Source organism: Loxodonta africana, chromosome 3, assembly GCF_030014295.1.
Source record: "Loxodonta africana isolate mLoxAfr1 chromosome 3, mLoxAfr1.hap2, whole genome shotgun sequence".
NCBI lineage: Eukaryota > Metazoa > Chordata > Mammalia > Proboscidea > Elephantidae > Loxodonta > Loxodonta africana.
In genome coordinates, this window is record NC_087344.1 from 81041087 (window position 1) to 81067702 (window position 26616).

Sequence of the window (26616 nt, forward strand, 5' to 3'; positions counted from 1 at the left end):
TCCAGGCATCACTTCCTCCAGGAAGCCTTCCATGAGCATCTCACCCACTCTAGTCTCCTCCATCTCCACTGAACAAAGGGAGGCAGCAGAGTGGCTAGGCTGAATCCAGAATTCCCCTACTATGTGTGACTCTGTATGGCACCCTATGTCATGCCAGCCATGCCCTTTCACCAACCTGCTATTCATTGAACACCTACTATGTACCAGGACCTGAGCTAGGTGCTGGCATACACCTAGTCCTGGCTGAGGTACCATCCTGGCCCCCAAGGGAGAGGCCCCAGGAAAGGATGCAGGACAGCTCTGCAATATTGCTGTAATATGAGGAGGACTGACAGACATCCCCTGGGAGGGGCACAGCTAGAAGGCTTCCCAGAAGAGGTGAGGTTTGAGCTAAGGTGTGAGGAATGAGTAGGAGGCAGTTGAAGAGTGGAAGGGCGTGCTAGGTGAAGGGAACAGTAGACAATGGGGCAGGGGTCATGAAACAGCATGGCCCAGTCTAGGCATATGGCTGGAATGGAGGGTAGGTGAGGCTGGAGGGACAGAAAGGGACCGGATTATAAAAAGCCATGAAGTCAAGACTGAGAAGTTTGAACTTTATCCTGAGGGCAATAGGGAACCTCTGAAGGGTTTGAAGCCCAGGGGCGACAAGATCAGGATTGCGATTTTATATGAAAACCTGCAGTCCCTCCTCAGCTGAAAACTCTGCAGTGGCTCCCATCCCATCCCATTGAAAAGCCAAAGCCCTTACAGTGGCTACAGGTCCCACTGACACCTGCCCTGCCACCTCTCTGATGTTCTCTCCTACTCTCCTCTTTGCCCACTGCTCCAGCTGCACTAGCCTCCTTTTGTTCCTGAAATATGGCAGGCACGCTCCTGCCTCAGGGCCTTTGCACTTGCTGTTCCCTCTGTCTGCAGTGCTTGGTTTAATGATCTGCCATTGCCATCTTGAAATTCCTAATACATCTTGAACAAGAGTCCGTATATTTTCATTTTGCACTGGAGCTCACAAATTATGTAGCAAGTCCTGCCCACATGGCTCTCTCTTGACTTCCCTCAGGTCTTTACTCAGGTGTCCTCTTCTCAGAGGGGCCTTCGCTTAAAATTGCAGCCTCTCCAAAAGGGCAAATATTGTATAAGACCACTATTATAAGATCTTGAGAAATAGTATAAACTGAGAAGAACACATACTTTTGTGGTTATGGGGGGGGAGGGAGGGAGGGGAGGAGAGGGTTATTTACTGATTAGTTAGTAGATAAGAACTACTTTAGGTGAAGGGAAAGACAATACTCAATACATGGAAGGTCAGCTCAACTGGACTGGACCAAAAGCAAAGAAGTTTCCAGGATAAACTGAATGCTTCAAAGGTCAGCGGAGCAAGGGCAGGGGTTTGGGGACTATGGCTTAAGGGGACTTCTAAGTCAATTGGCAAAATAATTCTATTATGAAAACATTCTACATCCCACTTTGAAATGTGGCATCTGGGGTCTTAAATGCTAATAAGCAGCCATCAAAGATGCATCAATTGGTCTCAACCCACCTAGATCAAAGGAGAATGAAGAACACCAAGGTCACACGATAACTATGAGCCCAAGAGACAGAAAGGGCCACAGGAACCAGAGACTTACATCATTCTGAGACCAGAAGAACTAGATGGTGCCCGGCCACAACCGATGACTGCCCTGACAGAGAGCACAACAGAGAACCCCTGAGGGAGCAGGAGATCAGTGGGATGCAGACCCCAAATTCTCATAAAAAGACCAGACTTAATGGTCTGACTGAGACTAGAGGAATCCCCGCGGTCATGGTCCCCAAACCTTCTGTTGGCACAGGACAGGAACCATTCCCGAAGACAACTCATCAGACATGGAAGGGACCAGACAATGGGTAGGAGAGAGATGCTGATGAAGAGTGAGCTACTTGTACCAGGTGGACACTTGAGACTGTGTTGGCATCTCCTGTCTGGAGGGGAGATGGGAGGGTAGAGAGGGTTAGAAACTGGCAAAATGGTCACGAAAGGAGAGACTGGAAGGGCTGACTCATTAGAGGGAGAGTAAGTGGGAGTATGGAGTAAGGTACATATAAGCTTATATGCGACAGACTGACTTGATTTGTAAACGTTCACTTAAAGCTCAATAAAAATTATTAAAAAAAAAAAAATTGCAGCCTCTCCCTTCCACTCAACCCTGCACCCCCTACTCCCTTCTCTGCTGTATTCACCTCCATAGCTCCTATCTCCTTCTACCACATTGCAGACTTTACTTATTTTGTTTGTCATCTGTCCTCCATGAGGGTAGGAGTTTTTGTCTGTGTTGTTCATCACTGTATCCTCTAGCACATTGCCCAGTGCTCAGTAAATTTCATTGAATGGTTGAATGAACATTATAGTAAATGGACTAGAAGGTGAAAAGCGGGTGGGGAGAAGCTGGAGAGAGACCAGTTTGGCTTTCCAGGCTACAAGTGATAAGCAAGAGACAATCTCTTGAGCCTCAGTTTCCTCATCTGTAAAATAGGGAAAATCACACCAGCCTGAGGATAATTTGTAGGAAAAATTAAGTCAATACAAGCTCCCGTCTTTGCCTGCTTACAGCTAGGACCTCTCTACATAGCTCCCATTCATAGGCAGTCCTCTATTTTTTTGCTGTTTTTTCATCTTTTTTTTTTTTCCTAAATCAGTTCTCAAAGCTCATAACATTTTTAATACCCTGTGATAGGATGTTACCCTGGGCCCTTATGAATATGAATAATGTCACCAGTCCTGAAATTTGGGGTTTGCTTGGCCAAAAAAAAAAGAAAAATTTTTTTTTTTTTTTGGCCAGCCTGCCTGATATTGAACTTGCAAGCAGGCACCCTGGGCTGTCTCCCCTCAGCTTCAGGTCTTCTGCCTTTCACATCACAGCCTCCAGAGGGCGCTGTTCAACACCTCCCTGTCCCCTGCCCAACACCTCCTAAACCAAAAAAAAAAAAAAAAACCCAAGCCCTTGCCATTGAGTAGTTTCCGACTCATAGTGACCCTATAGAACAGTGCAAAACTGCCTCATAGGGTTTCAAAGGAGCAGCTGGTGGATTCTAAATGCCGACCTTTTGGTTGGCAGTCGAGCTCTTAACCAGTGCATCACCAGGGCTCCCAATGCCTGCTTGTTGTTGTTAGGTGCTGTCAAGTCAGTTCCAACTCATAGGAACCCTAAGTACAACAGAAAGAAACACTGTCTGGTTCTGGGCCATCCTCACAATCATTATTATGCTTGAGCCCATTGTTGCAGCCTCTGTGTCAATCCATCTCATTGAGGGTTTTCCTCTCTTTCGCTGACCCTCTCCTTTACCAAACATGATGTCCTTCTCCAGGGACTGGTCTCTCCTGACAACATATCCAATGTATGTGAGACCTAGTCTTGCCATCCTTGCCTCTAAGGAGCATTCTGGCTGTACTTCTTCCAAAACAGATTTGTACATTCAATATTCTTCTCTTCTGGCAGTCCATGATATATTCAATATTCTTCGCCAACACCATAATTCAGAGGCATCAATTCTTCGGTCTTCCTTATTCATTGTCCAGCTTTCACATGCATATGAGGTGATTGAAAACACCATGGCTTGCGTCAGGCATACCTTAATCTTCAAGGTGACATCTTTGCTTTTCAACACTTTAAAGAGGTCTTTTGCAGCAGATTTTCGCAATGCACTATGTCATTTGGTTTCTTGACTGCTGCTTCCATGGGTGTTGATGGTGGATTCAAGTAAAATGAAATCCTTGACAACTTCAATCTTTTCTCCGTTTATCATGACATTGCTCATTGGTCCAGTTGTGAGGATTTTTGTTTTCTTTATTTTGAGGTGTGATCCATACTGAAGGCTGTAGTCCTTGGTATCCATCAGTAAGTGCCTCAAGACCTTCTCACTTTCAGCAAGCAAGGTTGTGTCATCTGCATAACACAGGTTGTTAATGAGTCTTCCGCCAATCCTGATGCCCCATTCTTCTTCATATAGTTCAGTTTCTCAGATTACTTGCTCAGCATACAGATTGAATAAGTATAGTGAAAAGATACAACCCTGATGCACACCTTTCTTGATTTTAAACGACGCAATATCCCCTTGCTCTGTTCTAACAACTGCCTCTTGGTCCACGTACAGGTTCTGCATGAGCATAATTAAGTGTTCTGGTATTCCTATTCTTCGCAATTTTATCCAGAATTTGTTACGATCCACACAGTCGAATGCCTTTGCATAGTCAGTGAAACACCTGCGAATGGCTGTTTATTCCACAGTCTCCAGAACCAGGCCTTGGGCTGGATCCTCTCCAGGTTCTTAGCTCATTGCGGAGACTGACAGATAAAGGATGGGGGAGGTTCAGGAGCTGTGAGGCCACAGAGGTAAGGCTCCTGGTCCCCGTCAGCAGTTCTTTCCAACCTTGTCTCCTTCATGGAACTCTTAGAAAAAGGTGTTTGTTGTCCTGTTGGGGTAAACAAGGGAGCCCTGGTGGTAGTGCTTAGCTGCTAATGAAAAGGTCGACAGTTTGAACCCACCAGCCACTCTGCAGGAAAACGATGTGCCAGTCTGCTTGCGTAAAGGTTTACAGCCTTGGAAACCCTATAGGGCAGTTCTGCTCTGTCCTATAGGATCGCTATGACTATGAGTCAGAATTGACTCGGAGGTAGTATGTTTTGGGGTAAATAGACAAGGCCATTCATAGCTGAAGGAAACTGTGTTGGCGGCTCTGGGATGCCCAGGTCCCACCCTACTAGGCACAACTATTTGGAGGAGCTTATCAGTGTTGGGAAGCTCTGCCCTCCAGAACAGCCACGGGGTTTTCTACTGCTGCTACTCAGAGTTGCTTACGTCAAGTACCAGCATTCAATGTAAAGAAACCATTTATTTTTCAAAGCACTGCATGAATGTGTTTTACTTTGTCTAATTATACATGTTAAACTGGTAATGTTTTATAAAGAGAGAGAGAGAGCAAGAGTACAACATTATAATACTAGGGATTCAGTAGTCTGGTAGGCTAACCTGGGAACGAAATAATAAATTCTAATTTTATTTTAATGGAATTTATTTACTTTTTTGTTTTTGGCCTGTTTGTTTTTGAGATCAAACAACTAATCTAAGAACTTTCAGAACCCAACATATTTATAAGTTGGTTCTTACCGCATAACAGTTCTGAAATTATTTTATGTTATTTTTTTATTTCTCCATATAAATCTTATTTTCCCAAGCATGGTAAATGCCTTGAGAACAGAACCCCTATTCTACTTCTTGGCATCTCCAGCAGTGTCTTTCATTGTACTTACTGAGTACCTGTCACCGTTCTTAGTGATTTATGTTACACTATCTCAATTCAATGGGATAATGCAATGAGATAGGTATTGTAAACTCCTTCCCTTTAACAGATGATAAAACTGAGACTTAAAGACTTAGGTTTACTGACTTCCCAAGGCCAGAGGGCTGGTAAGTGGCAGAGCTAGGATCTTTGTGACCACAGAGTTGCCCATGTGTTTAGCCACCATGAAGACACTGAGGGTGGGCATGCTGGGATCTGAGTCCCACTGGGTGGTGGATGCTTGCTGGGTACCACAGGAGCTGTGGAGGTGAGAATGGTACAGTCGTAAGTTTAAGGCCTAGTATCAGAAATAAGACCAGTACACAGATGACTATAAAACAAGATTGTGGAGGGGTGGTGAAGGAGAAGAAGGGAGAGGAGGACCATGAGTCGGAAGGGTTAGGAAGAAGCAGAGATAGGTTCAGAAATTTGCCCTTTGAGCTCCTCTTGTTTTAGAAAATTCACACAATATTTCTTTTGACTTGCTTTCCTTGTTTGTAAAATGGGAATATTTTGTAATCCCTGCATTAACAGGGTTAGTGTTAAGGGCTCAAATAAGATCATGCATCTTTTCAAAGGAACATTGGAGAGCATGGACCAGGAGCACCTGCAGAGTATCATAGGTTTAACTCACAACAGCCACATCAGGCACAGGGAAAGAACTCAGGCTTAGAGCCAGATGACCCAGGTGCATACATATACTGGGTCAGCTCCTTAACCTGAGAGTCAGTCTTTGAATCTGAAGACTAGAGACAATAATGTCTACTGAGATAATATGACTGGTACATAGTAGGTACTCAAGAAATGGAAGTGCTCTCTTCCCTCCCTTCCTTGCTGAAGCCAGTTTGGGCAGCGATCTTAAGAGTCATTTTCCCAGGCTCTCCAAGAGATGGCAGCAGGGAGCCATCCTACCTGGGACAGCAGGCAACAGCTCCTTAGGGGGGCCTCCTTCCAGCTGAGGCTGAGTAGAGTTCAACTGTCCTCACCTTTGAGAATTTTTTCCCCTCCAGAACCCAGTTTAAATGAGCAAGTTGATTCTCAACTGACTGTGCAGTCTTTATCCACAGGTAACAAGCACCTGATCCAGCCTCTCCACAGAGAAATGGAATGGGCCCTAAGTGGTAGACTGCTCTGTTTCAACTGGCCGGTGTCCAAGCTCTGACCTTGAGTCCTCCCTGGCCACCCCACTTCCAGAAGTCACCCTGGCCTGTCCTGCTGGCTGCACAAGAGATTTGGTTGCTCTGTGTCCACTTTAGGGGTGCCCTGATTTCACTGGATAAAATCACCTGAGATCTTTACCCTGGGTGGCTCCATAGGACTGGGGATCCCTGGCAGATAGCCCCTGGGGCAAGGGCTGCTGGAACATCTCAGGCACATGGGCAGGCTTTGTGGTTCTGGGAGCTTCCGGGAAGGTTCCTCCCAGTCTAGGTCAAGTTGCCCACTCCACATCATGCCTCAGATGTAGTAAAATACCTAACAGGGCCATTATTTTCTTAGTTTTCCCATCTGATGTGAGCTTCGTGAGGGCAGTGTCTGTGGGTGTCTTACTCCCTGCTCTGCCTTTGCTCTAAGCACAGTGTCTGGTACCTAGAAAAGATCTTCCAGTGACTGTGTCTGCCTAGGGCTAATCTTGCTTGTCCTCTCACTGTGAGGCAGCAGCTCTGTTTCATTTACACTGTGAACTCAGAGGGTAGTGACCATGTCTTACCCATCTTTGAATGTCTGTAGCTCAGCACAGAAGCTGGCACAGGGAAGATGGGCCCTTCAGGGTCTGGAATCTCAGAGCTGGGCTTGTTGTTGTTGTCAGGTGCTGTCGAGTCGGTTCTGACTCATAGCAGACCCTGTGGACAACAGAATGAAACACCGCCCAGTCCTGCACTATCCTCACAATTGTTGCTATGTTGGAGCCCATTGCTACTGTGTCAATTCATCTTGTTGAGGGTCTTCCTCTTTTTTGCTGACCCTCTACTTTACCAAGTATAATGTCCATCTCCAGAGATGGTCCCTCCTGATAACATGTTGAAAGTATGTGAGACGAAGTCTCACCATCCTTACTTCAAGGATCACTCTGGCTGTACTTCTTCCAAGACAGATTTGTTCATTCTTCTGGCATTCTATGGTATATTCAATATTCTTCACCAACACCACAATTCAAATGCATCAATTCTTCTTTGGTCTTCCTTATTCATTGTCCAGCTTTCACATATATATGAGGTGATTGAAAATACAATGGCTTGGGTCAGGCACACCTTAGTCCTCAAGGTGACATCTTGCTTAGAGGATATCAACTCATTATGACTTGTGGGAAGGAGCCCTGGTGGTACAATGGTTAAGAGCTCAGCTACTAACCGAAAGCTTGGTGGTTCAAACCTACCCAGCGGCTACATGGGATAAAAACCTGGTGATCTGCTCCCATAAAGATTACCAAAACAAAAAACGCCAAACGCATTGCTGTTGAGTTGATTCCATCTCATGGCAACCCTACAGGACAGAGTAGAACTGCCTCATAGGTTTCCAAGGCTATAATCTTCACAGAAGCAGACTGCCACATCTTTCTCCAACAGAGCAGCTAGTGGGTTCAAACAGCTGACCTTTCAGTTAGCAGCCGAGCGCCTTAAGCACTGCACCATGAGGACCCTTATAGGACAATTCTACTCTGTCACATGGGGTCACTATGAGTCGAAATCAACTCAATGGGACCTAACAACAACAATGTGACTTGCGGGACTTGTACATCTCACCAATGGCTCTCCAACACATAGTGGAGTCTGTCAAGCCCATAGCCTTAACTTTGGGAGCCCTGTACCATATGGCTCTCGATGGCTTCTTCTGTCTTATTACTCAGTGTCCCATCTGTCCCCATCCCCAGTTTGCTACCTTCTGGCCTCTGCTCACCTGCTCATGTCTTTCCCAATCCCCTCTACAATGTCCCTCTCTTCTCCTCTGGGGAGTTTTCTTGACCACCTCCTCTTGCCCCTGTGCCTGTAGAACTGACCACTACCCCCTCTGTGCACCACCAATCCCTGCACATACCTGCACTGAGTCACCTGTCCCCTAATCTGGTCACTGTCTCCCCACTGGACTGGGAGCTCCTCAGGCCAGGGGCTCGAGGTCATTCATACCAAGCCAATGGGCACACAGGGCTTGGAATATGGCAGGCGTCTGCATGTTTTTGGAATGAATAAACAAGGCCTACCCACTGCACCCAAGGCCCTGTGCCCATGCCTGGGTCCTACACACAAGCTGTTGCCTGGTTCCCCAACAGGACATAAGGAATTTCCTCTAGGATGTCCTGCTGCTCCCTCACACCCACTCAGTTGGGACAAGGCGTTCTAGAGCACCTCCAGAAACAGCTTCCCCTCAGCTGGTTTCTTTGGCACTGCTGAGCACAGTACAGCCAGGCTATCTTTCCTAAGCACAGCTTGATCACAACACCCTTAAGCCCAGGAAACTCCACGGCTCCTTCTGTCCTGTAGCATTAAATCTAAGCGTAATTCCTGTAAGTTCTCTAAGTAGGGAGGTGTCCTCTTCTATGCCACCTCATGGCCCATGAATTTGCCCCACACCTGTTACTCTCAACAGAGCAGGCTCCTCTCAGTCTGTGGACCAGCCTCTGCTTATCTGGGCCCCAGTGCCTTTGCTCATGCTGCTCTTCTGCCCAGGATGCCGTCCCTCTTTCTCTCCTCCCTCACTGCTACTTTGTAAGTACTCACCAATTCAACACTCCATCTTCCATTGCTCACCAGCATGTTAGCCTCTTCTAAACCAGGCTATAAACTTATACCTCTCCACCCACCTCCACCCCCCCCATGCCCAGTGAAGGGCAGTCTGCCAATGGCTGTCTGATGCAGAGATGCTGAGGGTTGGCATCAAGTCACCTCCCTCTGGGCCGTGGGTACCTCACCTCCAGTACTCCTCACTTGGGCTGGTCCTCTGGAAGGTGTGGTTGAGCAGGTGGGAGAGGTTGCTGGGCAAGGAGGCAGGCCGGGAGCCATTGGTGAGATTGGTGGCATCCAGCACACCAGTACAGTCAAGCGAGTTCCAGGGGTTATTGCAGTAGGCCCAGGGCAGTACGTGCGTCATGGATGAGAAGAAGTAGTAGAAGGCGATGCAGATGACCACGTTGTAGTAGATGCCAATGTACGTGGACACCACCATCATGCCATAGCCCACACCTGGGGGAGGGAAGAGCACCGATCAGGGTACTGCTGGGGTGGGGTATAGGAGGGGGTAGCTGGAAGGAGGTGAGGTTAACAATTTCTAAGGACCCAAGGGGTAGGCTTTGATGGAGGGCTATGGAAGGGATAGGTCACGGCCTTGGCAGGGGCAAGCTGGGGGACAGAGGGGCTTTTTGTGTACACGTGCTGGGAGGAGAGGGTGGAGGCCAAGTAAATATGGATACTAGGGTCTATCCATTGCCTTGGCCATTGATGTGGGGTGTGGAGTCAGCACCAGGACTCCACAGGGGTAGGCAGTGTTTGTACAGATGAGGGGGTCAGCAGGGCCCCCAGAGGCACGTGTGTGAGTGAGTGCTCCTCCCAGACCTCACCTTTGAACATGGGGCTGATCTTCCAGACCCCCAGGCAGCCCTGGCTTGCAAACTGGCCGAAGGAGAGCTCCATGAAGAAGAGAGGGATCCCGCAGAATACCAGCATGATGAAGTAGGGGAACATGAAGGCACCTGGCAGGCAGGGAGAGGTCTGGCTCAGGGGTGGGTTTGAGGGATCCCACCCTGGGCTTCCTGCTCAGAACTCAACAGCAAAACCTTCGCCACTGGGTGGGACCCAGGGAAGTATGTGCCAGGCATTGAGCAGGAGCCTGGGTCTCAAGCACAGTGCCCCCAAACTGTCTTCAAACTTGACAGAGGCTCCCAGAAAGTCTGCTCTGAGCAGAACCCAGCCCTTCTCTCAACTTTCAGAGAGGAGCCATCCTGTTTGGGTAGGATTTGCTGGTTTAGTCAAGCAATTTCACAACCACAAGTTGCTGGGCTCCTCAGATATCCCAGAACCGTTTATAGGATTGTTGAAACATGGGGGGATATAAAAGGGGACCCCAGGAAGGGGTGCTTTTCTCCACTTCTCTCCTCAAGGGAGCAGGCTGGCAGGGCCAAGCCCAAACAGCAGACTGCCGGGGGCTGGCGGTGGTCTGTGCCTTAGGCAAAGGGTACTAGGGAGGGTGGCAAGTAGATCAGGGTCAGAGGTCAGGCTCTGTCTGCAGTGGGATCTGTGCTAGGGAGAGGGTGCTCCAGGTCCAGTGGGTAGGCTGTACCCAAGTGGGTGGTCCCTGCCCTGTGCCCACTGGGTACCTCCCCCGTTGCGATAGCAGAGGTATGGGAAGCGCCAGACATTGCCCAGGCCCACGGCATAGCCCACGCTCGTCAGTACAAACTCGATCTGGTTGCCCCAGTTGCCCCGTTTGAGGTTCTGGTCCCTCTTGGTGGCCTCGCTGGGCACAGCACCATTCTGTGGGGACAGGAAAGAAGCTAACATCAGCAAGGCATTTGCGCTCCCGCAGCTGACCCTCTGGGCTGCCCCAGCAGGGACACTGTGGACCCTCCAAGCCCCTACCCTGCCTCTGGGCTTCCCCTCTGCTGGCAGGAGCAGCAGGCAGCCCTGGCAGAGGAGGGCAGTGGGAAAGAGCAGCTGCCAGAGGGTGCCAGGCAGGCCTCCCTCCCCAGCCCCCAGTCCACTGTGCCAACTTCACCAGCCCCACCTGAGGAGCTGCTGCCAACCTCTGAGAAGGGGACACTGAGGAGGGAGACAGAGACCAGAGCCCCCCAGCCCCAGCCCCAGCCCCTCTGAGCTTCCCGTTTCCTCTCTGGGTAAGGAGCTGGGAGCAGCTGAGCCTCATACCAAGCAGCCAAGTCAGGCTGGGCACAAAGGGGCCTGTGTCCAGACAGCCCCCTCCACCCGCCGCCTACCACATCGCCAGGCTGAGCACGCTGCCGGTGGGCAGGCGGCTGAGGGTGGCGGCGGGGGGGTGGATGTTGGGCCTAAGGCTGCTTCCTGGGGGTCTAGGGACACAGGGTGGGCTGGTCTGTGGGAGGAAAGAAAGGTGGGGGAGCCACTGAGCTGGGCCATACCTGGGAAGGGCATTCTGGGACTCAGAATGGGAGAGACTATATGGTCCAGGGCTGGGGAAAGGGCCCTGGGGAGGCTGACCTGGGCCATGGCTAGGGGGTGCTGGGCCATGAGCTGGAGGAGGACACCAGAGCTGGAGACACCACACCAGACCTTGAGGACAGACTGCTAGAGGAAATACCCCGGAAAAGGTGGCAGGGAGAAGGGTCCCTCTGAGCTGAGAGAGGGTAGATTACAGAGGAGTGGACTCCATGGTTGGGAGGGGCTGATGAGGGGATTCGCTCCAAGGGAAGGATGCTGGGTCTGCTGGTAGGGGCGGCTTTTGGACCCCGAACCCCACAGTTGGGATGGGCTCTGCAAGTCCCCCTGAAGACATGAACACGCCCCTTCGCCTTGCTACACCCCTCCCCCTTCCCATGGTGGGCAGGAAATCAAGCACCCTGAGCCAGAGCCTGAGGGGCCAGAGGGGACTCATTGAGGAGACACAGAGACCCTGAGAGTCACCAGCAGAGAAACACAGATAGTCCTTGAGTCACAAGGATAGCCTTTCAGAGAGGGACTACTCCCCTGAGAGAAACAGACAGGAGTCCCTGAAGGATACCCAGGCACAGAAATGGGGCCTGAAGGCCTCTGAGACACAACAATGAAGTGACGCAGACCCTCAGCTTGAAAGAGACATATTCAAGGACAACAGGCACCAGCCGATAAGCAAAGCAGCCTGGTGCTTTGACACTCTGTAGACTCTGACACTGACAAACACAGATGGCCTCAGTGGCTTCCAGAAAGGCCCACCTGGGAAGCAGACACAGGAGTCACCAGTGCCTGGTGGAGGCCTGGCCTTATTCCCCTTGCTCCCACCGTGGGCATATTCTGGCCCCTATGACTTGCACACCGTGGGCATCACAGTACAGACACCCTTGTGGGGCAAACATCCTGTACAGCCAATCAAGCACAGCCCCTGAGCAGACACAGACCCTCATGCCCTTACGGAGGTTTGGGAGAACAGTTCCTGGAATGGTGGGGTCTGCTTCAAGAAGTACCCAGAGAAGAACAGCAAGCTGAACCAACCTTCACTCACGCAACAGCAGAGATTCACCAACACCTACTATGTGCCCAGCCCCCAGACACTGGGTATGCAGCAATGAACAAAACAGTCTCTACCCATTCCAAACTTAAAGTCTAGTGGGAGAGCAAGCCATAAATGAAATACACAAACACATGATTTTTACTTGCCACTTCAGTGTGATCACACAGGGGAATTGCTCAACGTCAGAAGAGTATAGAAGGAGGACAAGGGGGTGGGTGTGGGCAGAATGAGGTCAAGAAAGGCGTCCCTGGTGAAGTAGCTTAAGGGCCCAAGCAGACTTGGCTCTGGAGAGGGCTCATGGCCCGAGGTGCCTCTGTGATGTGCTCCTACAGATCTCAGCCTGGCATCTCAATGACTCCTAGGACCTCATCTGGGACAGGCATAGCAATATCACAGGGTCATGGGGCCATGTTTTTGGAGGGTGTGTGGCCTGCTTGGGGTGGCTTATCTGTTCCCAAACAAATCCCAGACGTATAGGGCTCCTATATGTTGACCAGGAAAAAGTACAACCAGAATGCTCCTTAGAAGCAAGGATGGCGAGACTTTGTATCATGTATTTTGGACATGTTATCAGGAGGGATCAGTTCTTGGAGAAGGACATCATGCTTGGTAAAGTAGAGGGTCAGCGAAAAAGAGGAAGACCCTTAATGAGATGGATTGCCTCTCATTGGCTGCAATGATGGGCTCAAACATAGCAACAATTGTGGCTGCAATGATGGGCTCAAACATAGCAACAATTGTGAGGATGGTGCAGGACTGGGCAGTGTTTTGTTCTGTTGTACATAGGGTCACTATGAGTAGGAGCCAACTTGATGGCACCTAACAACAACAACAATATGTTGATCAAGGAGCCCTGGTGGCACAGTGGTTAAAGCGCTCAGTTGCCAACCAAAAGGTCAGTGGCTCGAACCCACCAGCTGCTCCTCAGGAAAAAGATGTGGCAGTCTGCTCCTGTAAAGATTACAGCCCAGGAAACGCTATGGGGCATTTCTATTCTGTCCCACAGTGTTGCTAAGAGTTAGAATTGACTCGATGGCAATGGGTTTGGTTTTTGGTTTATATGTTGACCCTACAATAACAGTTTTATTCCGTCCAAGGCTTGTTTACTTAAGGGCACAATGGGGGATTGTGGCAGCCACAGTGGATGTGGGTGGGGTCACAGAGCAGCAGTTACAGCTGTAAAAGGAACAACTGGCTGTCCAGGCTGGCCCTATGGGCAGGACAAGGGCAAGACCCCTTGCAGGGACCAAGGTCCCCCAGGCTTGAGTTTTGAGGTCTCTCTCGTGGCCCCAGCAGCAGGAGGGACAGACCCCTCCCCCATGACTGAGGGCAGGGGGACCAGACATGTATTTCTGAGGTCTGCTCCTTCCCTGGCATGGAGGGGAACAGAGAGGGTGGTGGTGCCCCCAGCCATGTGCCACAGGCAGCTGCCCGACAGCCAAGAGCCAGCCTGCTGCCCTTTAATGAGTGGCACACCACTGAGCTGTGACCTAACCAATTCAGCTGTGCAGGCTGGAACATGGAATGCCAGAGCCCCTAGGACAGTGGTCTGGACCTAGGGTCTGGGGACTGGGCTCTGGCAGGAAGTTACTGACAACACTAGGGGTCCGCTGTGCACAGGAGCTTTAGGTCAGTGAAATCACACCCTACGAGTGGGGCAAGATGCTGCCAGCAGAAGCAGCTCCATCTTCCCCCAGACACGAACCTCAGCTCCATGATACTTCCACCGGTCGGATGCTGCTGTGGGAGCGCCGCATGTCCTAGGCCTCTGACTTTAATTCCCGGGCTATCTAGATTCAATCAGCTGGGCTGAGCAAGGCTGAGCTCTCAGCCGAGAGCAGAGCAAGCCTACCTTTCTCCAGAGGTAAACTGAAGGGAAGAATCAAAAATGCTCCCTCTGTGGGGGTTTTGAGTCCTCTACTTCCCTTCCTTCTCCAGCTGTCTTTGGGGGACCACCTCCACTTCCTCTGGGGTGACTCAGGCCACTGCTGGCAAGCACTTTTCAATGCTGCATAGCTTTTTCATCTCCTCGCATAATCTTTCCTATTCCAAACCTCTCATTCTCCTGTGGGTGGGCGGCTGTGTCACTGATGTTAACTGTCCCTGCAGTGGTCATCAGCTCTGAGGTGCCCACAAAAGAACCCCTTTGTGCTCACAGTTTGACCCAGACTGGCAGCCCGTCTGCCTAACTCGGCTTAGCCCTGCTGACTGGCTGTGCTCCAAGCTTCTCCTGCCCATCACCCAGAGCCCACTGTCTGCCCCTCACAGCTCTCCCTCCCTCCCTTGCTCACACCTCAATGGTGAATTAAACCCTAATGGCATGTTTCCCCTCTGGGTTGGCCTGTCTGTGCCCTTCCACCCCTTCCAGAAGCTCTGAGTGGCCACTTTCAGGACAAAGCCACCTCCCCTCACCACTGCCATGGGCCCAATGTGTGATCTCCAGGACAGGGGCTGCCCTGTCCTGCATCCAAGCTCTCCCAGGCTGCACAGAATGGAGGCCTTGGAGCCTCCCTTCCATGGCAAGGTGGGTGAGTTGGCTGTTCATCCTCCATGACCTCCCCTGCTCCAGACACACACACATAATAAGACCCTCAGATGCCCCCTTACCCTTAGAACCCATCATTGATTAAAGAGACACCAAGGCAGCAGTGTCCATCCCTGTACAAGGACTGTAGTCTCTCTTGAGTTAACAACTCTCCCACCCCCCCGGCCCTGCCCAGCTGGGTGAGCCACACTGAGCAGTCACTTACTTAAGGGCTTTATACAGCCCTCTGCTCCAGCCCATTCACTACACTGGATGAGATTCTGGAATTAAGGCTGCTCAGCTCTGAAGATACAATCTGAATCTCCCACTGTCCCTCACTGGCAGAGACAGGACCCTGTGCTGGGGGTTAGAGCCCTGGCGTTGTAGAGACTGCTTCTCCAGTGACCCTGGGAGAGTCACTTCCACTCTCAGTGTCCTTATCTACAAAATTATAGAGTAGATAACCTCAGTAGATCTGCTGATATTCTGCAGTTCTGCCTCGCCTGGATTTTTTCTATTTTTGACTCTCGTATTTTCCATTAGCTCCAATTAGCTTTCTAGACTGCTTTTTAAAAATGGTTTTATTGTTTTTTTCTGATTATAAAACTATTACACGTGTATCATAAAAAAAAAAAATTGGAAAATACAGAAAAGTGTAAAGAAGAACAAAGCTGCAAAACCTACTTCCAGAGATGCCCACTGATAACACGACAGTGTACTCTCTCCTTTCTTGCACAGTCTCATAGGGAGAGCCAAGATTTCCACCCTGGCCAGTGGCTCCCGCTCCTCCTAGATCAGCACCCACAGGATATTTTTGTGAATTGTGAGCTCCCTCCTCCTGCTATTGGTGGACATTGAGGATTCCTGGAGCTGCCCTGGCTGGGCCAGCCCCACTGGGATCCAGCAGCCTCTTGTTTAGGACTCTCCAGCCCCAGGGTTTGCTCATGGAATGAAGTCCCATCCAAGACAAACTTTTATGGAGGAGAGCGGGCAAGACCCCACATCCCAGACTGCACGTAAGCCAAATCCAGATCACTGGCAGCTTTCTCTGAGTCCCAGCGGGGAATTGAGGCAGAACAGCCATTACAGTAAATTGTTGCTGCCTCAGAAGACCCTACCACCTCCTACCTCACACCCCTTGGTTCTTGTTCTCCCAAGTTTTCTCCCATCAGTTCATGGACCAGGCTGTCCCTTAGGCAGCACCTGCCCTGCAATGACAGAGGCTGCTGCCCTTCACTTGCACAACCTTGAGTGGGGCCAGAGACACCCAACAGAGGCTCTGATTTCTGGTGTCAGTTATCCAGACATGAGGCAGGGTCAGGAGCCAGATATTACAGAATGGAAAAATATATCCTTGATCCAAGCAACATATAGAGGGAATTAGTGCATCTTGTGCAAACAGTTTGCTCTTAACTGCTAACCTAAAGGTTGGTGTTCAAACCCACCTACTAACACCATGGAAGAAAGGCCTGGTGATCTGCTTCTGTAAAGACCACAGCCAAGAAAACCCTATGGAGCAGTTTTAATCTGTTACATATAGGGTTGCCATGAGTGGGCATCAACTCTACAGCAACAAGTTTTTTTTTTTTCTTTAAGTAGAACCGCAGAGCAATCACTGGGCACTTCTCAGGACTCCAGGTGCCTGCAGGAGCCCAGGCCTTCATATAGCAGGTAAAAGGGCAAGAACTTGCCCTGTACTGCTTCATCAGAGCCCTGATTGGCAGACAATGACCTGCCGATATTCTGCACAACAGACTGAAGACTGGCACCCCCAGGCACACCAGGCTCTCTGCTCCAGGCCCTAGGGGGAAGTGATGGAGAAGAACAGGTGGGCCCTGCCCAGCCCCTCACCTTTAGGCCTGGAGGGAGCAGCCCTGCCCTCATGCTGGGGCAGCCATGAGCAGTCTCCACCCCAGTCAGCTGGCAGGGGGCTGCCACTTTGGAAAGTGGCTTTGGTTTCTGATCCTAGCTATCCTAAGGTTTGGAGGTAACCCTGCATAATGCTTCTCCAAAACCCAAACCACGTCTCCCCAGAGTATATTCCTTCTCTTGCTTTCTGAAGGTCAAGTCAGGATGCCCCACCAGGAAAGGGTGGCTTTCCCAGGCCCCTCACCCTCACTGCTGTCAGCCGCATCATGCCCTTGTGCCAGACATCCCTGCCCATCTCCACTTCCAGGGATGAGGGCACCCTAGCCCACACCCTACTGGGTACTTGCCCTGGAGGCAGGTGAACATCCAGTGGGGTGTGTTTCCTCCCCACTCAGATTCCTGCCCCATTCCCTTCCCCCACACCTCACCCCAAGTCCATGTACACGGTCCCCTGCCCCCGCACCCACTCTCCCCATAGGAGTAACTGCCGTGGCACAATGAGGCTGTATTGATTAGTACAATTCCTGGGCACCTCCGGCCCGTCTCCCCGGGAGCTGGGACAATGCAGCTTTGATACACAGAGCAGATTCTCAGCAGGTCCTTGGGCTGGGGGAGCCCTCACACCCCCACTCTCCTCTTCCCTTGCCCCTGCCACACAGCCAACTCTTCCTGCACTCCTTTGCACAGTGGCAACTTTCTGGGTCACTTTTGGTAGTGTCTGTCTCCCTCTCTGGCTGTGACTGCCCCTCCCTGGCACAGACCACTTGCCCCCTCTCCCCACCCCCATCCCCAGCCTCCATGCCCGCCTGGTACCAGGGAGGGGGCTGCGACCTTATGGAAGATGACTGACCTGCTCTGGGGAGGAGGGGGCCACGGGTCCAAGCGCCGAGGCCATCCTGGGGAGAACACTTGGAGCTCGCGTGTCTCCGCAGCTCATTCACACCTCTGCCAGCTCCAGCAACACTGACGCATCCCCTGCCTCTCCCACTGCCCGGCCGGGCAGCGTCAATTACTTTCACCTCATCTCCTCCCGAAGCTCTGCCTACCCCCTCCCCTGGCCCTCCCTCTCCGGCCAGTCCCCATGCAGCCCAGCGCGGGTGCTCCGGAGCTAGTGAGTGAGGCGCGGGGGTTTGTTGTGTTTTGTTCCCAGCAAGTTACTGGAACAAAACACACACACACACACACACACACACACACACGCGCGCGCGCGCGCAGAGCAAAACGAGCAAGGGAGAGCGAGAAGGGGGCAGACGTCCCTCCTAGGGCTGGGCCTCAGGGCCTGGCTGCAGTCTGAGCCCACAGGCCTGGCACTTAGTAGGCTCTAGTGATGGAATGCTGAAAGAGTGATGGGCACTAGAGTTGGCGACGGGACAGGAAGATGGAGAGCACAGTCCACAGGTCACTCCAAAGCATCTCAGCACCACTTAGAGTGGTGTGTACTGGAGAGACTGGGCCCTGAGGCTGTTCTTTCCTCCCTGCAGCTGGGGACCCTCAAACAGCCAAGCAGATAGGAGTCTTCTCAGGAGACTGTGACTGACCACGTAAGAAAGCTCTGGCCTAGTGAGCTGCACTGTCACCTGTCCAAAGAAAGGTGGTGTTAGTCAAGAGGGTGATCATCAGAGAATGCAGACAAAGGGGGAGGCACAGAATAAGAAACCATGGGGATTTGTACAGCATTGTCCAGAAGCTGAAATGCTAGGGAGTCCCTGAGTGGTACGGATGGTTAATGTACTCAGCTGCTAACAAAAAGGCTGGCAGTTCAAGCCCACCGAGAGGAGCCTTGAATGGAACATTTGGTGCTCTACTTAGAAAAATCAGCCGAGAAAACCTTACAGAGAACAGTTCTACTCTGACACACTTGGGGTTGCCATGAGTCACCATCAACTTGACGGTAACCGGTCTGGGAGTATGTCTTGCATCCACCAGGTACGGTCTAGCCAGTGTCACCATGACTGGGGTGGATTGTCACTCAGACCAATCCATATCCCTCTTCTGTGAGGCCACACTCACTGGTCAGTCGCCTGCAGACACTGACATACCACAAACGCATGAACAGGAAGATGGGTGTGAGTATTCTGGTAAGGGAAGGTAAATTGGCAAGCCAGCAGAGGGCCTGGTACATGGTAGGATCTTAGTAAACATCCATTGAATGGAAGCATGGGTGATTTTGAGTGTGAAGGTTTGCTTTTCTGTGAATTTGGTAAGTGTGGTAAACTCATAGGAAGCAGGGCAGGATAACAATAAAACAACAACAATGAAAAAACCCACTGAATTTATGTTAATGGTGGTAGAATAATTTGGAAAAGGATAGTGAGAATGGGTACACAACATAAAGAATGTAATCAACGTTACTGAATAATACATGCAAAAATTGTCGAATTGGCAAATACTTTGTTATGTGTATTTTTGCCGTAATTAAAAAAAGGGGGTGGGTGGGCACAGGTTTTAGAGTTGCGTAGGCCTGCCCATTTCTCCCTATATAGGACCTGAAGCAAGTGACTTAACATCTGGGGTCTCAGATTCTTCATGTCTAAATGGCAATAATACTCACCATTCATTGACTCTTGTGAGCATTAGTATTAACAGTAATAGATAACACATAATAACACTTACTACAAGCACTTGGGTGCTGTCCTGGCAACCCTGGTGGTGTAGTGGTTAAGTGCTACAGCTGCTAACCAAAAAAAGTCGGCAGTTCAAATCCACCAGGCACTCCTTGGAAACTCTATGGGGCAGTACTACTCCGTCCTATAGGGCTTTACATATATTAACTTATTTAGTGCCCCCCAACAGCCCCATGAGGTAGGTACATTATTATCCCTGTTTTCTAGGGGAAGTTGGGCTTCGCCTTGGATCAGGCAAGTCTCCTAAGGACAGCCCCAGGCCCCACTGACTCCGCCGCTCACTGGGCCAGCCTCAAGCAGCCTGTTCCCCAGACACGCTCCTCTGATTTCCTGCAGCCACAGACTGAGGGCCAAGGCCCTGGCAGGGCCACTGGCTCCAGGAAGACCCAGTCACCCATGATGCCCAAATGCTCACTTCCACCCAGGGTGGGCTCTGGGCTCTGGCTGCCCTGGCCTAGGCTGAGTGCCCAGAACAGGCAGCCCTGGCTGGACAGCTTTCCCTGGCTCTGGCCATGGGGACAGGAGGCGGCAGCAGCCCAGCTGGGCCCTGGCCGTAATGAGGCCTCATTAGCGGGATCCAGCTGCTCCAGCCCCACTTAGGAAGGCTGACTCCCCCAGCCCTTGCCTCTGACTTTTCTTAATAAGAGTGGGCACGCTCCCAGAGGGGCAAGGAGTCTAGGGGCTTTGTTGTCCCCTGTGACTCTGGAGGGAAGGTCCCGCTGGGCCAGGACTTTGAAGTGCTGGGATGGGGGGAGGTGAGGGCACAGGACTGAGTAGGTGGGCTCAGGGAAAGTGGGAGGGCTAGAGTGGGAAGGAGAGTGAGCGGAGGGGAGGGTCCTGGGGCCAGAGAGGAAGTCTGAGGAAGGTTGAGCCTTTCCTCTGGATCTGACTTTGCCCATTTCATGAGGGAGGGGACAGTTGTACATCTAGGATCAGCAGAGGCTCACCGCTCAGGCTCTCCTGGCTAGGCAAGAACCTCCTCTGTGCAAGTACTCTGTGCTGGGTCACTGCATGCCAGTCCTTGAGCTAGGAGAGTGCCTAATATATATCAAACCCTATGCTAGGAAAGCACCACTATGTGCCAAGGCTATGCCAAGAGAATTCCCACTGTGTGCCAGGACCTGTGTTAGGAGAGTGTCTACTATGCGCAAGGATCTGTGTTAGAAGGGTGCCCACTATGTGCCAGGCCTATGCTAGGACAGCACCCACTGTGTGCCAGGACCTGTGTTGAGAGAGTACCTACTCTGTGATAAGCCCAATGCTGGGAGAGCTCCAGTGTGTGCCAGGCTCTGTGTGTCAGTCCCATACCAAGTGAGCCCCTACGGTATTCTAGGTACTGTGCTAGGTGAATGTCCCATGTATGCCAAATTCTGTGCTAGGTGAATACCCAGTGTCTGCCAAGTCCTGAGTGGGGTGATCACCCATTCTGTGTCTGGCACTGTGCTAGAGGAGTGCCCACTGTGTACCAAGCCTTATACCGAGGAGTGCCCAATGTGTGCTGAGTCTGTACTAGTTGAGCACTTGCCACATGCCAAGACTTGTGCTAGGTGATTGCCCAGTGGGTGACAGGCCCTCTACCAAGGGAATGCCCTATGCAAAACCCTGTGCTTGGTGAGCTCCCAGTATGTGCTAAGCTTATACTAGTTTAGCACTTGCCACATGCCAAGACTTGGGCTTAGGTGATTGCCCAGTGGGTGACAGGCCCTCTACCAAGGGAGTGCCCCTGTGCCAAACCCTGTGTTTGGTGAGCTCCTGGTATGTGCTAAGCTTATACTAGTTTAGCACTTGCCACATGCCAAGACTTGGGCTAGCTAGGTGGTGCCCAGTAGGTGACAGGCCCTCTACCAAGGGAGTACCCCATGCCAAACCCTGTGCTTGGTGAGTTCCCAGTATGTGATAAGCTTATACTACTTGAGCACTTGCCACATGCCAAGACTTGGGCTGAGTGAGCACCCACTGTGCACCAGGTCTTGTGATGGATGCTGCAGGCAAGAGGTATCCAAGCCCTTATGTCAAAGCACGAGAGAACAGGTAAAGGGGGGCAGTGCAGCCCGAGGCAGCCTGTGGTGGATTCAGAAGCCCTGGCACCCAGAGCCCTACCCTGGGTGACCATTCTCATTCATCATGAGGCCATGAGGTAGAACCCTTCACCAGAGACAGAAGCAACAAGTGTGCTCAGAGACATGGAAAGATCAAAGAGGTTCACCTCGACTGGCCAAGACCTGGTCTGAGTGGGCATAGGGGAGGGGACTGAGCTGGTCAGCCCGTGAACTTGAACTTGGTACTAAGACTGCGGGGTTAAAGTAGAGCCAGTGGGGGCTCTCGTGTCTCCAGTCCTGTTCTCCTCTCCTCCAGCTCCCCTTCCCCCTGAGACCCAGGCAGCCCCACCCCACACATGTACAGAAGCACTAGGTCTCCAAGGAAGGACCACTCCACCCCACTCCCGATACCCCCAAGCATCCAAGCTGCTCCCATAAGCTCGGAGGCACCCTGGCCAGCTGGGTTCTCTCATGGCCCTGTCCTAGGAGCTGCTGAAGCGTGAGGGAGGCAGCTGAGCTGGGCTGGCAGAGACCATCTGGGCTGGGAGTGGGGGGAGGGAGCACGTGCAGCCAGCATGTGGGCCTGGGCACGTGCTGGGAAGTGCCTTCCTCCTCCATGGGGGCACCTGCTCCAGAGCAATGTAGAAGCTCCAAGGATGACATAGGGTGTCCGTCAATGCTGAAGAGGCCTGAGAGGCCCATGTTCTTATACCCAAACCTGGGGCAAAGGGATGGAAGTGAGAACCCCATGGTTACAGGTCATTTGCCCACTCCCTACTGGGCACAAACAGGGCAACAGAGACCAGGGGAGGTCCAAGTGCCATTGGGCTTACAGGCATACCCTCAACATCCTCTCTTCTGACCTCCCATAGAATCCAGGAAAGGGAACTGTCCAAAAGGAGCTTCCCTACCCCGAAAACACAACCACCCAGTAAAATGCCTACTCAGCTGCCCATAGAGCTTGGCTGGGGCCGCCCAGTGCACCTCAGAGGCTGCATCCTAGAGACCAGCTCTGAATAGAGGCAGCTTCAGCTCCACACTGGGGCCCAAGAGTAGAGTAGCCCAAGGTCATCAGCAGAACTAAAAAGGAGGCAGGAATAGAATCTCCAAGCAACTGAGGGGAGTGCCCATGGGACAGATGCTATGAGTCTCGAGCTCAGAAGCCACGGGCAGAAGCCAAAGGGCAGAGGGCACAGAGGAAACCGAGCTCCAGCTATCTTTAGGCACATCCTGGTGCTGGGAACGGGAGTCCCAAGGCAGCATTCCTGTCCACAGACCGGCTGGCCTGCGGAGCACAGGGACCGGGAAGCTCACTCAGGCAGGGCTGCTGGGACGTTGCCAGCCCTGCTCTCCACACTGCCACATAGGCCCTATCTCTCTCCTGCCCGCCAGAGGGCTTTTTAGGTTTCACAGGGCCTAGAATCTCTATGGAAAGAAGGGGCAGAGCCATGCCACCACCCAGCTATAGGCCCATGGCAACTCCAAGGCTTCTCCCAGGAAAGTGAAGCCAGTTTTGGGTTATATCAGAGGATCTTCAAGGGTTCAGGTCAGGAACATCTATCTGTGCCCATTTCTGAGCCCCTAGAATTCAGGTTGGCTCAGGACTACTTTAGGAAGCTTGATTCATTCAGGTTCATCCAAGCAGGAGACGGTATGTAAAGGCCCAGACAGAGCGGGCCTGGGGGACTGGGTGAGGTGTTGGGTGCTAGAGTTCAGAATGGGGCTGGATAGAGGAACCTGAAAGCCTGGAGCAGAACTGCCCATCTCCCTCCCTGAAACCATTCCTCGGCCGAGGTACTCTGAGTCCCAGAAACCTTTAGTGACAGACAGGACTTGTTTGGGGAGGGTTCAGCAGAGACCCCAGGCCAACCAATCTTTAACTGAATGAGAAAAGCAACAGAAGAATTTCCACGGAGAGGAACAAGCCGAGGAATGGGCCAAGCTAGGCCTGGCTTCCTGCCTTCATAGCTGCCCAGTCCAGCTTGTCCTGGAGGCAAGGTCCCAAGAGAAGAAATACAACCACTGCCTCTTGGGATAGGGTCTGGCATCTTTTTCCTGGTTCTGCTTCCTGTGAGGACCCTGCTCCATTCATCAGTGAGGCTTGCTCCTTCAAGCCCTTACCCAGGCCCTGCCCCTGCCCTCTCAGAGTTAAGAGCTCATGTTTCTCGCTGGGCCTCACCACCATCCCTCCTGGGCTCTGAGCAGAGAACAAAGGAAGGCCATGGCTTGGGGAAGGTGGGAGAGGGAGATTTTCTGAGAGGCCTCAGGAGAGGATTCACAATGAAATGCTCTTTGTCTCTTGTCAAATCCGAATTTTACTTTTTCTGAGTGAGAAGGAAACCGACAAGTAGAGAAAAGCCAAGCTGGGTCTAAGGAAATCCTTGATCAGCACACGTTGAACACTCCCTGTGGTAATACACTGGGGAGGGGTGAGGTGCCAAGGTGCCGGCCATGGGACAGTACCAGGTGTTCTACTGTCCTCCCTGCAGGATGAGCCTTGTCCTTCCCTCCAGGGTATCTCCAGTGACAGAGAAGGAGAGTGAGCCCCCTGCCTCCCAGCATGCCTTTGTGGGGTCTGTGGCAGAACCTGTCCTGCTGTGAGCTTGGAGCTCCAGTGCCTTCTAACCTGCTGAGTGAGGGGCTGCCCTGCCAGAGGTCTGGACAGCCTGAGCAATTAGGAGCCCTGGCAGTGCCTTACACAGACCTCATGGAGCCCCCAGGCCCTCCTGTTACGACAAGTGTCTGGCAGAAGGTCCCAGAGGAGTTAGTGCTCATGACCTCCTCCCTCCCTGCAGCCTGGTCCCTGTACTCACCAGCATCCCTTTGGCACCTTTTCCTACCATGGTGGCAGTGGGTTGGGGGCTCTGGAGTCCTGGATAACACTTACTGGCTCTGCTTCCAGCACCTTTCAGACTAGAGACCTCAGGAGCTGTAGAGAGAGCAGAGTAAGGTGAGGACCTGGCATGTGAAGGCAGGGACAGGCGGATGGCCCCCAGTCTCCCCAGCCCTCACCCTCCTGCCCGCCAGACCATTTTCACGTTCCGCTCTTTTCTGGATGACGCTTAGGTCCAATTCCCTCCTAGCTCTTCTCCCGACCCTTCCCCTGCATCTCTTGGTTTCCAAGCTTCCCTGTCCCAATGGGCATCTTGATTTCCAAGCTTCCCTGTCCCAATGGGCGAAGGTCTATTTTTGACTCTCCAGATACCCAATTCTATAAAAGAATCAAAATGAACACAGAACTGGGATGGGGTCCAACTCCTTCATCATCTATGTGAATGGCTTCAACCTTTCCCCTGGAGGGGAGTCAGCATACTCCCCAGGCTCGCCCCAGCCAGGCAGCTGGGATGGTCCTTCCCCATCCTGGTACCTCTTCCTGGTGCCACTGGGTTTGGGTTCCAGGGTATTTGGACTTGTTGTTGTGTTACTAACTGGGACCATCAGCTCTGGGCACACCAAACACCTCATGTACAGTCACACCTCCCTGCCTTTGCTCAGGCTGTCACCTCTGCCTACAACCATGTGGAACTGACTCCTGTTTGCCAAATGAAACGACAAAACCCTGAGTACCATGCTGCAATGTCCCCTCTTCTCTGCAGCCTTTCCCGGCACTCTCCTCTAACAGAATGAACAAACTATTTCCTCCTTTGTGTTTTTGTGCAGACTTCTACTAGCATCCGTATCATATTATATTAGACTTATTTGCTTATATGTTTCTCATCTATGAGTCACTGAATTCCCTGACAGCTTGGGACAGTGTTGCATTTACCCCTTTGTGCCCAGTGCCTAGCACAGTGCTAGGCTTCCAGAAAGTGTTGGTTGAATTGAAATGAAGGGAAATGGGTGAGGCTGAGGCACTGGAAGGAGGGGTACAGGTCAGCCAGGGATGTTGTAGGAAGCATCTGAGAGGCAATGTGGGGCTGGCAAGCTAGAAGGACCAAGCCGTACAGCCATGGTGGTATCTATAGGTTTAATAAGAACAGGGGCAGACGGAAGAGGGGGTTTTTTGACGGGCCTCAGGGAAGGACTTAGCCTTTGGGGCACCTCAAAGAATTCCCTCATGTGAGTTGAACTCTGGGTTCGATGGACAAGGATGCACAGCCCCAGGAGGGGTTTGGGTTCTGCCTCTGGGGTCTTCCGTACCTTTCCAGGCAGCAGACTCCACTCCAAGGCTGTTTTGAACCACTCTGCCCTACCCACAGCTACCTATCAAGGGCTACCTCTCACCCACAGGCCCAGGAAGTCACTGAAAGCCTGAAGGAAAGATGAGGAAGAAGCTGTTTGGCCAGGAAAATCAGCGCTTGGCTTCCTCGGGTCCTAACCTCAGGCCATTTGGTCCTGCAGAGACTTCTCCCCAGGGTAGGGGCGGGGCAGGGCAGTGACCTGTAACCTTTACTCTTTACCAAACACCCTAGCAGGTTTCTCTGCCTCTCAATGTGTCCTCCTAAAGAGTCCCTACTTGTGCCTTTGGCTCTCCTGTGGAAGTTAGAAGGGTGCTTTCAAACACTTGTCCTCAAACTCTAGCTTTGACTCTTTAAAGCTGTCTCTCATCAGTCAACGCACAATAATGACAATGATGATAGTAATAATAGCAGATGGCATTACTGAGAGCCACCCCATGGGTTGGGAATTATTATGCCCTGTGGTCAGATGATAAACTGAGGCCCCTCTGTCCTGGCACTTAGGCTACAGAGTGCTCCCATGCAGGTTATCCCGTTGCTCCTCAGCATACCCTGGGTTGGAGAGGCAGAACAGCTACCAATTAGAGAGATGGGCTCAGAGAGGCTGAATGCCTTGCCACCAGCTTTTCTAACTCAGACCCGGTGTTCTTTCCTCAGCCCCAGATGGCTTCCTCAAGGGCCCGCCTCCCAGATCTGATGTAGGGACCCATTTACACCTGTGGAATTAAGAAAGCCTGTCCTGGGCTAAAGCCCTCAGGACCCACTGCATATGCAACCCTTGTCCTTAGTGAGCTTGGTGGGAAAAGACTGCTTAGTGGCTGCTTCCGGGAGAATGAGTTAGGTGGAATGCTTTACTCCTTCTCCTGCCTTTGCCATATCTGTTAAATGGCACCATCTATGG

The 26616-nt window shown here is 51.7% G+C and overlaps 1 protein-coding gene across 2 annotated transcripts in view; it reads right to left on the reverse strand.

Moving 5' to 3' along the window:
- The window catches only part of SLC6A9 (solute carrier family 6 member 9), a 36817-nt gene that overhangs the window by 6915 nt on the left and 3286 nt on the right, over window positions 1-26616 (reverse strand). For both annotated transcript variants that reach the window (XM_064281857.1, XM_064281856.1), the window contains exons 2-5: window positions 24351-24466; window positions 10620-10776; window positions 9864-9995; window positions 9219-9489 (exon numbers count right to left, since the gene is read on the reverse strand). In XM_064281857.1, coding sequence (XP_064137927.1) covers window positions 9219-9489; window positions 9864-9995; window positions 10620-10776; window positions 24351-24380 — 590 coding nt within the window. In that variant the 5' untranslated portion in view covers window positions 24381-24466. The remainder of the gene's footprint in view (window positions 1-9218; window positions 9490-9863; window positions 9996-10619; window positions 10777-24350; window positions 24467-26616) is intronic.